Source organism: Misgurnus anguillicaudatus, chromosome 24 (genome assembly GCF_027580225.2).
Source record: "Misgurnus anguillicaudatus chromosome 24, ASM2758022v2, whole genome shotgun sequence".
Lineage (NCBI taxonomy): Eukaryota > Metazoa > Chordata > Actinopteri > Cypriniformes > Cobitidae > Misgurnus > Misgurnus anguillicaudatus.
Window position 1 is genome coordinate 40,843,488 of NC_073360.2, and position 13,258 is coordinate 40,856,745.

A 13,258-nucleotide genomic window follows, 5' to 3' on the forward strand; every position below is an offset into this window, starting at 1 on the left:
CGATCCGATCGAAAGTGGTTTCGACATCCTCTGGATGTGGTTGAAAGTGGTCGAAAGTGGACGAGCTCAAAACGTTTTGAACACCGTTTACACCTGGCATTAACGTCATCCACTTGTGATCCGATCGAAGAACGCATGTTAATGCCAAGTGTAAACAGCCTCTTTGTTGTCTCAGATGATGGTTTGTTTGTCCTGTGGTGTCTACTGTAGCTTCACAATTTGTTTCGAAAGAGAGGGGTGAGCTTTGGGCTAGAGGTCTTCGCGGGTCCACTTAAATCCGAAAACCCAAGGTCCTATCCGTGACCTGAGCGGGTTCGGGTATAAAAGTTTCACGTTTACCTTGGACACAGGTCGGGTATTATTTTAGCGGTATCGGGTCTCAGGTCGTTTAAAGGCGGGGTGCACGATTTTTGAACAACACTTTGAAAGGCTGGGCACCAAAAAACACTTGTAGCCAATCAGCAGTAAGGGGCGTGTCTACTAACTGGCAACGTTGCCTGGGTTGTGTATGTTTGGGGCAGGTCTATCAAAAGAAGGTCCAGATTCTATTGGGGTAGAGGCGTGTTTGTTTAGGTGATTTCAAATATCAACATTGGTTTTCCATGTGGGTTCACACCCGCTGCGTTTGAGGCGTCAAATTCGTGTCTACCGCATCTAGTTTGCCGCTTGAACATTTTGAGTTACTCACTTCATTTGTGCGTGAAAGCCGCACGTGAAATTCTAGTCACCGAGACATTCACGTGGAAATTCACGTCATGGGAGGGGATTCTGTGACTTCCTGTAATTATGTCACTACTAGAGCAAGCTCCTGATTCGTTAACGCGGCACGTTTTTCCGCTAAAGTTCAAAATGTTCAACTCGCATGTTTCCCGTGGCAACACTCAATTCGCGAATGAGGCGGAATCGGGTCTACCGCGCTAAACGCCTCATTCCCGCAGTGAGACATCCAGACACGTGTCAACGCGTCTTCACATTGACTTAACATTGAAATCACTCGCGCTTGACGCCTCTACCGTGGCTGGTGTGAACCGAGGGGCAACCTTCCGATCTCTTTGATGAAGCCAATATGGAAGTGACTTAAACTGCAATTCATTGACTGGCCGCTTGGGGCTGGCTCCAAAAGGGAGTCAATTCCCATAGACCTCCATGTGAAAATGACAACTGTTAGGGTTTTTTTTGTAACTCTGTAATTATATTACGCCTTACATTTATGCATTATCAAGGGCATGGCCGCTTGAGTGATGGTTGAACAGCCAATGCTGTCACTAGAATCGAGCTAGGCGGGCGTGGTTTCAGCAACCAGCCACCTCAGCTTCACCCATGTCCCTCCTCTTTACCCATTTTCAGTTTTCCGCGAGTGATTCGCGGTGACACTCGGCCAAGATGACGATGGCAGGCAACGCCTACTTTAAGCTTCAAAAACGATCTTCACAAAACAATGGGTGACTTCACGGACACTACATTTATATTTTTTTACAGTCTATGGTGTGAACGCAGCATCAGAGATCATGCACCCCGCCTTTAAAATGTATGTTTTTGCCGAACGGACCCGAGAAGTCCCCAACTATCTTGCGTGTGTGCACCTGTTTACCAAGAGTGCTTGCACATTGTGTGGCTTGCGGTAGGTTCATTTTTGTTGAGACAGACCTGTCAATCAATTTTTAATCCACATTTAGCGGTTAACTTGGTGTCATCATCAGACAACAAATGAAATTAAATGGAGCAGCGGGCCAAATTGGTTACGAGGCCAACAGGGTTTCTTTCTGTCTGACTGGTGCGTATTGTGCTGCAGTCTGTGCCGTTTACATTTGGGTCCAGTCAGGTTCAAAAAAATTGCCTCAGGTCTAATTTTCTCGGGTCTCTCTCGGTTATTTATGCACCTCAGGTTTGGGTAAAAAGTGATTCGGTTCATTTCAGGTCGGGTACATTTCTTGGACCTGAGAAGATCTCTACTGTGGACTGATGCGAGGGTTGTAATTGACAATCTCACCACTAGATGCCGCTAAAATCTGTGTGTGTGCGTGTTGTTACCTTCAATAGGTCTGGGCACAAAGTGTGAACAGGCTTTAGTTTTCTTGACGCGGTTTCCCTTCATAATGATGCCATCTTTGGTGAGCCCGAGGAACCAGGCGCGTCCGCTCTCATGCTGTCTGTAAATTGTAGACGAGTAGATCACATAATAATTCTCAAACACGCTCTCCTTAAACTTACACTCCGGTGTAAATATCTCCTGCAAATACACACAGAGACAGAAAGAGAAATCATGCCATGAATATCTGCTTCAGTACAACAAAAACAAACAACTTTCAGGTGTGTGTTTGTCTTTAAAGAGTCTTTGGCCCAGTTAAAGGATCTTTAGGATGCACAGGTGCTGAGGGTGGAGACTGACTGTCAACCAGAGCAGAAACCACCTCAGGTTAACACAAACAAACATACACGTCATACAACATGACACAATAAACGTTCATAACCCTATAACTTTACTTAATACCAAATTTAATTGAAAAATCCATCACAGAAACATAAACAAATGATTTTGGCAATCACCAACACTGTTAGCTGTGAAAAACTTTAAATTCAGTGCTGGTCTAAAAAAATGGTAAGCATTGTATATAAAGGGTTTAGTCCTCTCAGCATCTCAAATAATACTTTATATAATGAAACTCCACTAAATAATAAATATTCAGAAATAAGTGCACATTTTTTATCCTGCATTATCATGTGATCTAAATAACACTTAACTATAAAAACACACTACATAAAATATAACACACACAGGGAATAACACACAAACAACACCAGTCCAATATAAATACATTATTCATTTATAGATTAGACATTTTAATGGCTTAAAGCCGTCTTTGAATATTTCACCTATGCACTTAAACAAAATCGCACAACACATGCAAACACAGTCACACTTTGGCAGAAGTTCATTATCACATTATTAAAACTCAATTAACACTTTCTCACATCGAAAATAGACCTACATTCACATCTGAACACTTCACACACTTCACATACACGTAAATGTACGTAACTCATACATTAATATAGACTTTTATTTTCTTTATTAAGATTTAAAACCAAACCCCGACTATTCATGAGAGATACATTCAGTAATGACTGATCATTATTTCATCCCTTCTTTCAGTTGTGAATATAGAGGTCACACTAAAATACATCAATGAATAATGTCATTTTGTCATGTTGATTAGCTTATTAATGGTCAATTAGTTACTCCTCAACAAAACTCATTTATGCATTTGGGTGATTCTTGCAAAATTAGACTTATGAGGTTTCATGAAACATTTTGATAAAAAAGTAAATGCTATCAAAATAAGAAGCATATAGTACCAAACATCTCTTCATGTACTATTTTGCACTGCACATGATTTCAAATGACATCATACAAACCAATTTTGTTGTTTTTCCACATTTGAGGAGAAAATTTTCATTACCGCAACGTGTCCATGACTGGATTCGGGTTCTTTGACATGGAAATATTTATAATTAAAAAATCTAAAAAATAAAAAGCTTCAGTGCATGTTATACTATAAACATTTACAGTAAAGAAACATGTGGTATTTGGTGATCATTGGTAAATATAGAGACAATAATAAGGAATATAAATGTGTCCAAGATCAATTTTATCATCCTCCGCAACACTTTTCAATCATTGTTTAACCCCTCAAGGAACTAACATTTAAAAAATAATTTGTTGGAAGGGACATAATTGACTGTGACACTCAAAATGGCTACCAGGTAAGCAGTTCTTATTTTTTCTCTTCAGATAAAAGTTGACATTTTGTTTGTCATAGACAACTTTTTGCTCTCATTACCGAAACATGAGTTTGTAAATGTATATATTTAATGTAATATCATGTTGCGGTAATGATCATTTTGAAAATGATAATCTAAAAATTGTAAATAATCCTTTAGGAAATATTTTTTAAATCCTCTAAAAATAATGCTAATAGTAAGCTTAGACCTTAATCTTATATGTGCAAAAAAAATGGCTTCAAGGGCTTTTTAAAAATTTTGATGCTGCCGGACACCTTCTAAATCTGGATTTTGTGAGAATCACCCAGTTGGAAGACGCTTTATCTAAAGTGGCTCAATGTGCAATCATTGTGTTCATTTTATCTTTATGTGTTTGTATGTTTTGCTATGGAGATTTTACTTTCAGAATCAATTCTTATAGAGCTGCAATGTGTTGAGTCGACGCACTGCATGTTTGTTTGTTTGTTTGTGTGTATGTGTGTGTGTGTGTTTGTGTAACACTGCATTCTGTCAGTATGAATCAGTATAGTTCATTGCCTGAATTCTTAATAGAAGTCTATGAATAATAAATGTAGACACAAGTACAGACTCTCTCTCTCTCTCTCTCTCTCTCTCTCTCTCTCTCTCTCTCTCTCTCTCTCTCTTTCTACAGTCATCATGAGGTTAAAGTTCACCTAAAGCACAAGAAAACTCAACATCTCACACCTGTTTACTAACACACACATACCCAAACACACACTAAATAAACCCACACATTCATTACATCCTCCACTATTGTGCCTCGTTCTGCTGTGTGTTTCTGATGTTTGCACACATGCACTTTATGTAGTCGTGTGTATAACATTTAGTTCTTAATCAAAATTTTTATATTTTCGTATATTAGGTTTGTTTTAATTAAGGTTTATTTAAATTATGTAAAGTGAGTGTGTTGCCTTGTGTAGCACCATGATCATAGAGAAATGCTGTCTCCTTTAAGTGAAATGACAGTAAAGTGAATCTGATTCTCTCTGACAGAAATAAAACTTTAATGACTCCCAGAGACTCTTTACAAAAAGATTTTGGCTTATTTTCGTTTATGCTCTTCTAATCTGAACAAACCAACACGCTATTATATTTACATTCAGTTAAATCATCTGCAAACTCTGACAATATTAATTCTTAAATATGTAATATTCAGTTACTAAATAATATTAAATAATATAGTGTTAAATAGTAAAAAAACATTAAATAGTAACAGAAAAAAATATTATTGACTGCCCTTAAGAAAACTTATCATGGCTTTATATAGTAACATTTTTTAATTATTATTATTAAATACTATTTTATATTACCATAACTTTACTAAATATATAGTGGTTAAACCAAGGGGCAACCTTCCGATCTTTATTGTGAAGCCAATACAGAAGTGACTTAAACTGCAATTCATCGACTGGCCGCAGGCTGGCTCCGAAATGAGTCAATTCCCATAGACTCCCATGATAAAATTCCCAACTTTACAGCAGAAAATAATATATTTACAGCCTGGTACAGTCCTATAAATAATTTTGCCCTTTGTGACAACTGTGAGGGGGTGAATTTGTTTGTAACTCATCCATTTAAATTATATTAAGCCTTAAAGTTCTGCATAATTAGGGGCGTGGCCACTTGAGTGATGGGTGAACTGCCGCTGCTGTCACTACATCCTCAGCTCCACCTACGTCCCGCCTCTTTATCCATTTTCGGTTATTTCGGAGTGACACGTTGCCAAGATGGCGACGGCAGGCTCTTCCATCAATTGGCTTAAAAAATGCACCAAAAAATGTCCATGTTTTGTACAGTCTATGGGTTAAACTATGGTTACTATAGTGAGACAGTGGTAAATTAGTGGTTACAGTGGTTTTACTACAAATATAAGTTAAACAATGGTTACTGTAGTAAAACCATGGTTAATTTTCATAAGGGTGGATAACTCCAGTTGCTTTATAAAGCCTTTAAAAATTAAACATTGAAATGTATAAAAGTACCAAAATTGTTACAGAGAACCAAATATTCCTGGTATTGGTATTTTGGTACTGTGACAACACAACTATACACAACACTACAGTAACACAACACCTTTAACCATTCAACACTTACACTGAATATCACACACTGCACTCTGTAAAAACACACAACATCACAATCATAACACAAAGTTTTTCCTGCTTTCCAAATCACGCACACACAAACACACTACATCAAAATTGCGTAATAGTACATACCCTGACAAACGCTACAGAGAAAAGAAACAAAACAAAATCTATCATTTAATCACAAAGAAATGTCAGATAAATAAAACACACATTCACAGATACCTCCGCATAAAGCACACACACATACACAAACAAACACATAGGAAGTTTTGTCCTTACTGATGAATAAAGGAAACCTTCAGCATTCATCGCCACATAGAGTCCGGCCTTCACACCCTGTATCGCCACCACACGTAAACCCACCGGGATGAGATTAAACAGAGCTGAAACACAAAGAAAACAACACTGTTAATCTCAGACATTACTCTTTCACAACTCCATCTTGAAGGTCTCCATTAAATGGACATTACACTTTTTTTGGAAATAAGCTCATTTTCCAGCTCCCCTAGAGTTAAACATTTGATTTTTACCATTTTTAAAACCATCCAGCTGATCTCCGGGTCTGGCGCTAGCACTTTTAGCATAGCTTAGCATAATCCATTGAATCTGATTAGACCATTAGCATCGTGCTAAAAAATAACCAGAGTTTCAATATTTTTCAAACTGGCGTAATAATCAAGGACTTTGCTGATGTAACATGGCTGTTGTAACATGATTATTTTTTTTGCGCGATGCTAATGGTCTAACCCGATTCAATGGATTGTGCTAAGCTATGCTAAGAGTGCTAGCGCCAGATCAGCCGGAGATCAGCTGAATGGATTTCAAAATGGTAAGAATCAAATGTTTAACTCTAGGGGAGCTGGAAAATTAGCATATTTTTTTAAAAAAGTGGAATGTCCCTTTAAGTATAATTTTTTTTTTAAATAATTAAAATAAAGCATAGCAAAGCTCAGATCAGGTCTTGGGGAATTTCTGTGATGTGATCCTGGATTGCCGACTTCTGTATTTTGGCAAATCTGAGCACATTAAAATGAAACTCATCTTATTTTTCTCCACATTTTATCTCATTGCATATAAAGGAACATTTAAGATGAAAAATTTCCATTATAGGGAATATATCATGAAAATATAATTGGATCCCCAGTGCTTCTTTAAACCTAGAAAATGTGAAAAAGATCAACCTAATAACTTAGTTTTGGTAAACCATTCTCTGCAAGCATGTGAAAAATAGCTCATTGAAATTTAGCTCCCCTTGTGATGTCAGAAGGGGATAATACCGGCCCTTTATCTGCACAATCCAACCAGGACACTGCCATTAAGTGCAAAGATCAGCTCATTCGCATTTTAAAGGACACACCCAAAAACAGCACATTTTTGCACACACCTACAAAGTGGCAATTTAAACATGCCTATCTATATGATATTTTGAGCTAAAGCTTCCCATAAGTACTCTGGAGAAACCAAAGATTTATTTTACATCTTAAAAAAGTCTTGTGAAATGTCCCCTTTAATAACATGTCACTCGCAAAAGCAGAAGTTATACTTTAGTAAATTAGGCCTTTAAACATTGCATTTGTTTGAAAAAAATCCGGAGGAGTGCAGCAGGATAGAAGGAGAAATAAAGAGAGACGGAGGAGGCGAGATCAAACAAAAAGAGAATGAGAGATGAGTGTACTCGTGTGGGATTCGCAGAAAATTTATAAGACAATAAAAGTCATCAAATGTGTGTACTGTAAGGACAGTGGTGTGAAAAATGGTTGGCCTCCTTCCTGATTTATTTGCATGTTTGTCACACTTTAATGTTTCAGATCATCAGGCATAGATATCAATCAGCATTTGCATAAACCGCCTTCATCCACCTTCATCTATTGCCACTTTTTTTTCAGATAAAAACCAGTGGCGGCCATTGACTTCTTTTTTTGAGGGCGCTTTGTATGTAGCCCGTCATGTCTGTAGTTTGTCATTTCAAAATATGTGTTCGGCGCGTCGAGTGATCCTGTGTGCATCACGTGTCTTGTCAAAATAAGTGCCTGCTGCAGACACGTCTAAAGGGTTAATGATAAAAGAGACGCTTGCATTTGCCAGATACTCGCATAATCTCATATGTAATCAGAGTTTACTGTTATGTCTTGCGTGTATTTAGTGAGCGTCTCTTTTATCATAAACGGTTTTGACTCGTGTGCAACAAACACATATTTTGACAAAACACGTGATGCATGGTTCACATGACAAACACATATTTTGAAAACACAAGCAACACACATGACACTCCGAACACTTATTTTGTATTTTGTGCCCCTCGGATGAGCAGTCACGAGCCGCCACTGATAAAAACAATGGTGGTGCAATGGTTCACCGTCATGTTCAGTGTTGTGCTCACAATGATACTGAATGCTTTGGGTATCAGGTGACCAACTGATCAATACTCTCACTTGAAATGAAAACAAGTGCGCCCACAATATAGTAAAATAAACTAACCACGTTATCTGAGAATGCCCCGAGGATAAAAGGCAATATAAAATCAATTTAATTGTGGTTTATTCTGAATGATCATGTGTGCATTTCATTCTGAATAATAAATTGTTTGTCATCATAATCTTAAATCAAAATATTTGAATGACTTTTTAATGTCCACTCAGCTAGCATTTATTTTCATGATGTCAAACATGAACATGAAATAAGAGCACAGCATACAAAGGGATGATGAAGGTCACAGTTTTTACCCGAATACCCCACAGCCTTTCATTTTCTGCATTTTGTAGAAGGAAGAATATTTCATTTTTGGGAAACTATCCCTTTAACACCTATGTTCCTTATCCAATCAATTCCTTATCCAACTCTACGTTTTCTTGGAAATATGGCATATAAAAGAGCACCTATTTCATTGCTAAAAAAAACAATGTTATTTTGTGTATTTGGTATAATATAATGTGTTTGCGTGGTTTATGTTTCTAAAAACACATTATTTTCCACATACCCTAAATTTTTGTAGCTCACTTTCTTCCTGAAAAGGACGGATTTAACAAAAAGCTGATTGGCCAGCTAATCTATACGTTGTGATTGGCCTGAATACCTCTGACGTCAACCGGAAATGTGATGCTTCTTACCATGTTTGAAAGATTTGAAATGCAATGCTAACAGGAGTTAACTTACAGGCGGAGTCAGAAGCAGGAGGAATTATAATAATGTCGGTCTTTACTACATCACCAATCCCAGGAAGTAAACTGTTGCCTACAATCCGTGTGTTTGTTGTAGTCCAAGAAAAGAGATTTACGTTGGAGACGATAACTCGCATCATCTTTACTTTGGGGTTTGTACTTTATGCATATCGTTAACATGTACTAATACAAACTTACACATCAAAGGAAATGTAATGTTGTGAATCTTTCCACAATTGGTGCTCTTTAAGTATGTAAAGTAAGTCTTGCAAAATTTATATTGAAGGCTGAACACAGCAATGTGAGCGTGTCATTTGTGTTATACAAAGACTAAGCCTGTTGGACTCGCTAATGTGAGTTTTGGAGATAAGAAGGAAAGCCATGAAATTCCCAAACGTTTCACAGGAGACTCAGATCTTGAGTGGGAGACCTTCAGAGAGACATGAGCTTCAGAGAGATATAATGCTCTGAGGTTTATAAGTAAAAAATCTTTCTCTCGTGCCCTGAGGAAATGACAGCATGAAGTGTGTGTGTGTGTGTGTGTGTGTGTGTGTGTGTGTGTGTGTGTGTGTGTGTGTGTGTGTGTGTGTGTGTGTGTGTGTGTGTGTGTGTGTGTGTGTGTGTGTGTGTTCATGCTCAGAAAAGAATATGTAGATCTGAGAAATACAAACAAGCTGTGAATTTAGGCGAGATAACACACACACATATGCGCGTGACTGCGCTATCGGCTCTGTCTGTGTGAATCTGACAAAACCTGTCAGCACAAAATCTAAATCATTACAGGTAATATTTTGTTAAAGACAATGAAGCCTATTTAAGTATAATGAAGATTATGACAACATTTTATTGATGCAAAATATAATTTGAGTGAAATGAGACATGAGGATCACCTGCATGTGTGAAGGTAAACAGGAAGATATGTGTGTCTCTGAGCTACAGAACCAGATGATAGATGGACAGGAGAGATGGATGGGTGGATGGATGGATGGATGGATGGATAGACAAAAGGATAGATTGATAAATCGATAGACAGATAAATGGATGGATGGATATATAGATAGACAAAAGGATAGATGGATAGAAGGATAGATTGATAAATCGATAGACAGATAGATGGATGGATGGATGGATGGATGGATGGATGGATGGATGGATGGATGGATGGATGGATGGATGGATGGATGGATGGATGGATGGATGGATGGATGGATGGATGGATGGATAGACAAAAGGATAGATGGATAGATTGATAAATCGATAGACAGATAGATGGATGGATGGATGGATGGATGGATGGATGGATGGATGGATGGATGGATGGATGGATGGATGGATGGATAGACAAAAGGATAGATGGATAGATTGATAAATCGATAGACAGATAGATGGATGGATATATAGATAGACAAAAGAATAGATGGATAGATGGATAGATTGATAAATCGATAGACAGATAGATGGCTGGATGGATGGATAGACAAAATGATAGATGGATAGAAGAATAGATTGATAAATCAATAGATAGATAGATAGATAGATAGATAGATAGATAGATAGATAGATAGATAGATAGATAGATAGATAGATAGATAGATAGATAGATAGACAGACAGACAGACAGAGAGAGAGGGAGAGAGAGACTTACTGTAGTCACTGTTTTCATCTTTGCTTCCGCTTATGGTTCCATCGGGCATCATCTGCAGGTAGAAGCCCTGCTCACTGAAGAGTCGGGTCACAATCCCCTTCAGCTGAGGTTCTGAAAAACACACACAAACACACACACTTATAAAAATAAACTCATTAACTTTAACGAAGACTCCTCTTATCAATCATTTTACCTGTATGGGGTTCTTGAGCTGCTTTACGATTATACATAAATGAGAAACTACACAACATAAACTTTATTGTGGAACATTAAACACACGCACAAACAAACAAACAAACACAAGTGCACAACTGTACTCAGATCTGTCCTTTGACAGATATATTCAGGATGAATGATAAAAAGCACCAGTCTCCAACCAAACCTTATGTTACCAAAACAGCATGTGGTAACCAATTAAAACGTGTTAATTATTTTAGTACCTTGCTAATGACATCAGTAAACAGACACCCAGCGGGCTGAATCTGCCTCCCTTCTGCACTGGGACACCGTCTCACACCCGACATCACTTCAGTGTTTTGGGGCAAAATTCAGGGTTTAAAAAGTCACGAACGAACACACACTTACGCACAAACCAAATCCCTGAACCCTGACCAACACATACACACTAAGAATTACAAATTGTGGATTTGGCAGAAACTTTTATCCAAAAGCAACATACCGTTCATTCAATCCATACATTTTAAATTGTGTGATTCCTCTGTGTCTCTGAGGTACAGAACCAGTACCACTTTAAAATTGCATTTAAATCAACAAAACACCAAATTGTGCACACAAACCCATCCACATGTGCAGTTACATAATGGAGCATTAAGTGAGACATACAGCCCAAATAAAACTCTCACGCGCGCGTCCGCCCGCACAGGTGATCGTGTGGAGCTTTGCGCGCACAGGTGTGCGTGTTTCTGTGTGAGGGGTGAATAAACTGACCTGGCTTTCGGCGCACGGGTCGTTTTTTCCCGCTGCAGAGCCGAACTTTACCGAAGAGCCCGAAGAGGTGTCGCGCGCACAGATTGCCTCGTCCGGTGGGTTCTTTACCGGGGCTCGAGCGGCGCAAACCGGACGCAGCGCGCTCGCTGTTGGACTCGCGCGCTTGCCGCTTCTTTCTGATGAGCGAGCTGGCGATCGCAGCTGCCATTTCACCGGTGCGGGCACGAGTGTATAGATGGTAAACGGTGAGATATTCACGTGAGGCGACGACGGTTCGCGCTACCGGCGCGAGCGTGTCTTTCGTGGAGTCATAAGCGGTACCGACAGATTCCAACCACGGAAATCTCTTTGAGTTACATAACCGTACAGTTAAACCCCCGTAACAATACAAGGAGCTTCTAAAAAACCAACAGCCCTACCGGTAACCGTCCCGGTTAAAAGTCAGATATTCATGACGCCAAAAGAGTCCGTGACACATTCAGATGTCCGAAATGCACCTAAATGATGATGATGATGATGATGTCCTATTGATGTTTGTCCGGTTTTAACTTCTTAACATATTGGTTTTGGGACCCTCCTCTCATCTCTGTCCAACGTCTGTCTGGGATCCATTACAGGGAAAAGTCTCCGGCTTTGGGAATCAATACACATCCAATATACAGAATCCCTCTAAAGATGCATCTCGTGTGAATCCTGCAGTCTGGATGAAGCAGGAATGATGCTTTAGGAAAGAGAGAGGGAGGCGGGAGGGTGGGGAGTGAAAAATGAAGTATGTGGTCGGAGAGAAAGAGAGCAAATGAACTGGGAAAAGTGGAAGTGGTGCAAAGCATAAGATTTCCCTAAAATTACACACTGTATAAGACAGGGTTTAAAAATATACAGCTGCACAACATCCAAACTGGTTACGTCTGAGCTTCTGTTGCAAATAATAAGGTTTATATTAGACCATAATAGACATATCCTGTATCCCGATAGAAAAATATAGCCTGATATATTAACAAAACTCAATATACCCTTCAAGTGTCCAACCAAATTAAAACATCTGTGAGCTTTTAGAGTCAATAGGTTCAGCACATAACTGGCACGTACTAAACAAATGATGCGTAAAGAATATTATAGCACAAAACCCTGCAAACAAACAACGTTTATGACTCTGTTTTGAAATGCACTACAATAATTACATTTCTAGATTGGTTTTTATGATGAATTGTATTTTGCGCATGCAGGTGGATAGAGAGGCTCGCTGGCCCATGACAGATGCCCCGTGGGTTCGGTTGATTGAGCATGTGCTGACTCAGATACCAATACGATATTGAATACGCAGAGCAGGCAATTGCTGAGAGATGAGTTCTGAGTCTCCAGTAAAGAGGCCAATCACTGTGACCCAGATACATCATTCAACCTTCATCACTACACTGATTATTTTATCACAGTAAGAGAGAGAGACAAGAGAAAAGAAAGGAGGAGAGGATATCTATCTATAGTCTCCGCTGAGTAGGCCAGTAGTATTGTGCACACAAGCTCTCTCTCTCTCTCTTTCTCTCTCTCTCAAGAAAAATGCAATATGCTTTAAATTTCTAAATTTGATATCCAATTTACCATTTAAACTATAG

General features: G+C 38.7%; 1 protein-coding gene across 4 annotated transcripts in view; it reads right to left on the reverse strand.

Annotated features, from left to right (window-relative positions):
• Nucleotides 1-13,258, reverse strand: part of fgf12b (fibroblast growth factor 12b) — a 40,446-nt gene that overhangs the window by 3,371 nt on the left and 23,817 nt on the right. For 3 of the 4 annotated variants that reach the window (XM_055197527.2, XM_055197525.2, XM_055197526.2), the window contains exons 2-4: nt 10,698-10,808; nt 6,174-6,277; nt 2,032-2,230 (exon numbers count right to left, since the gene is read on the reverse strand). In XM_055197527.2, coding sequence (XP_055053502.1) covers nt 2,032-2,230; nt 6,174-6,277; nt 10,698-10,808 — 414 coding nt within the window. Of the gene's footprint in view, nt 1-2,031; nt 2,231-6,173; nt 6,278-10,697; nt 10,809-11,645; nt 12,310-13,258 lie in introns of those variants that run through there. The other variant, XM_055197524.2, reaches the window with a different exon arrangement.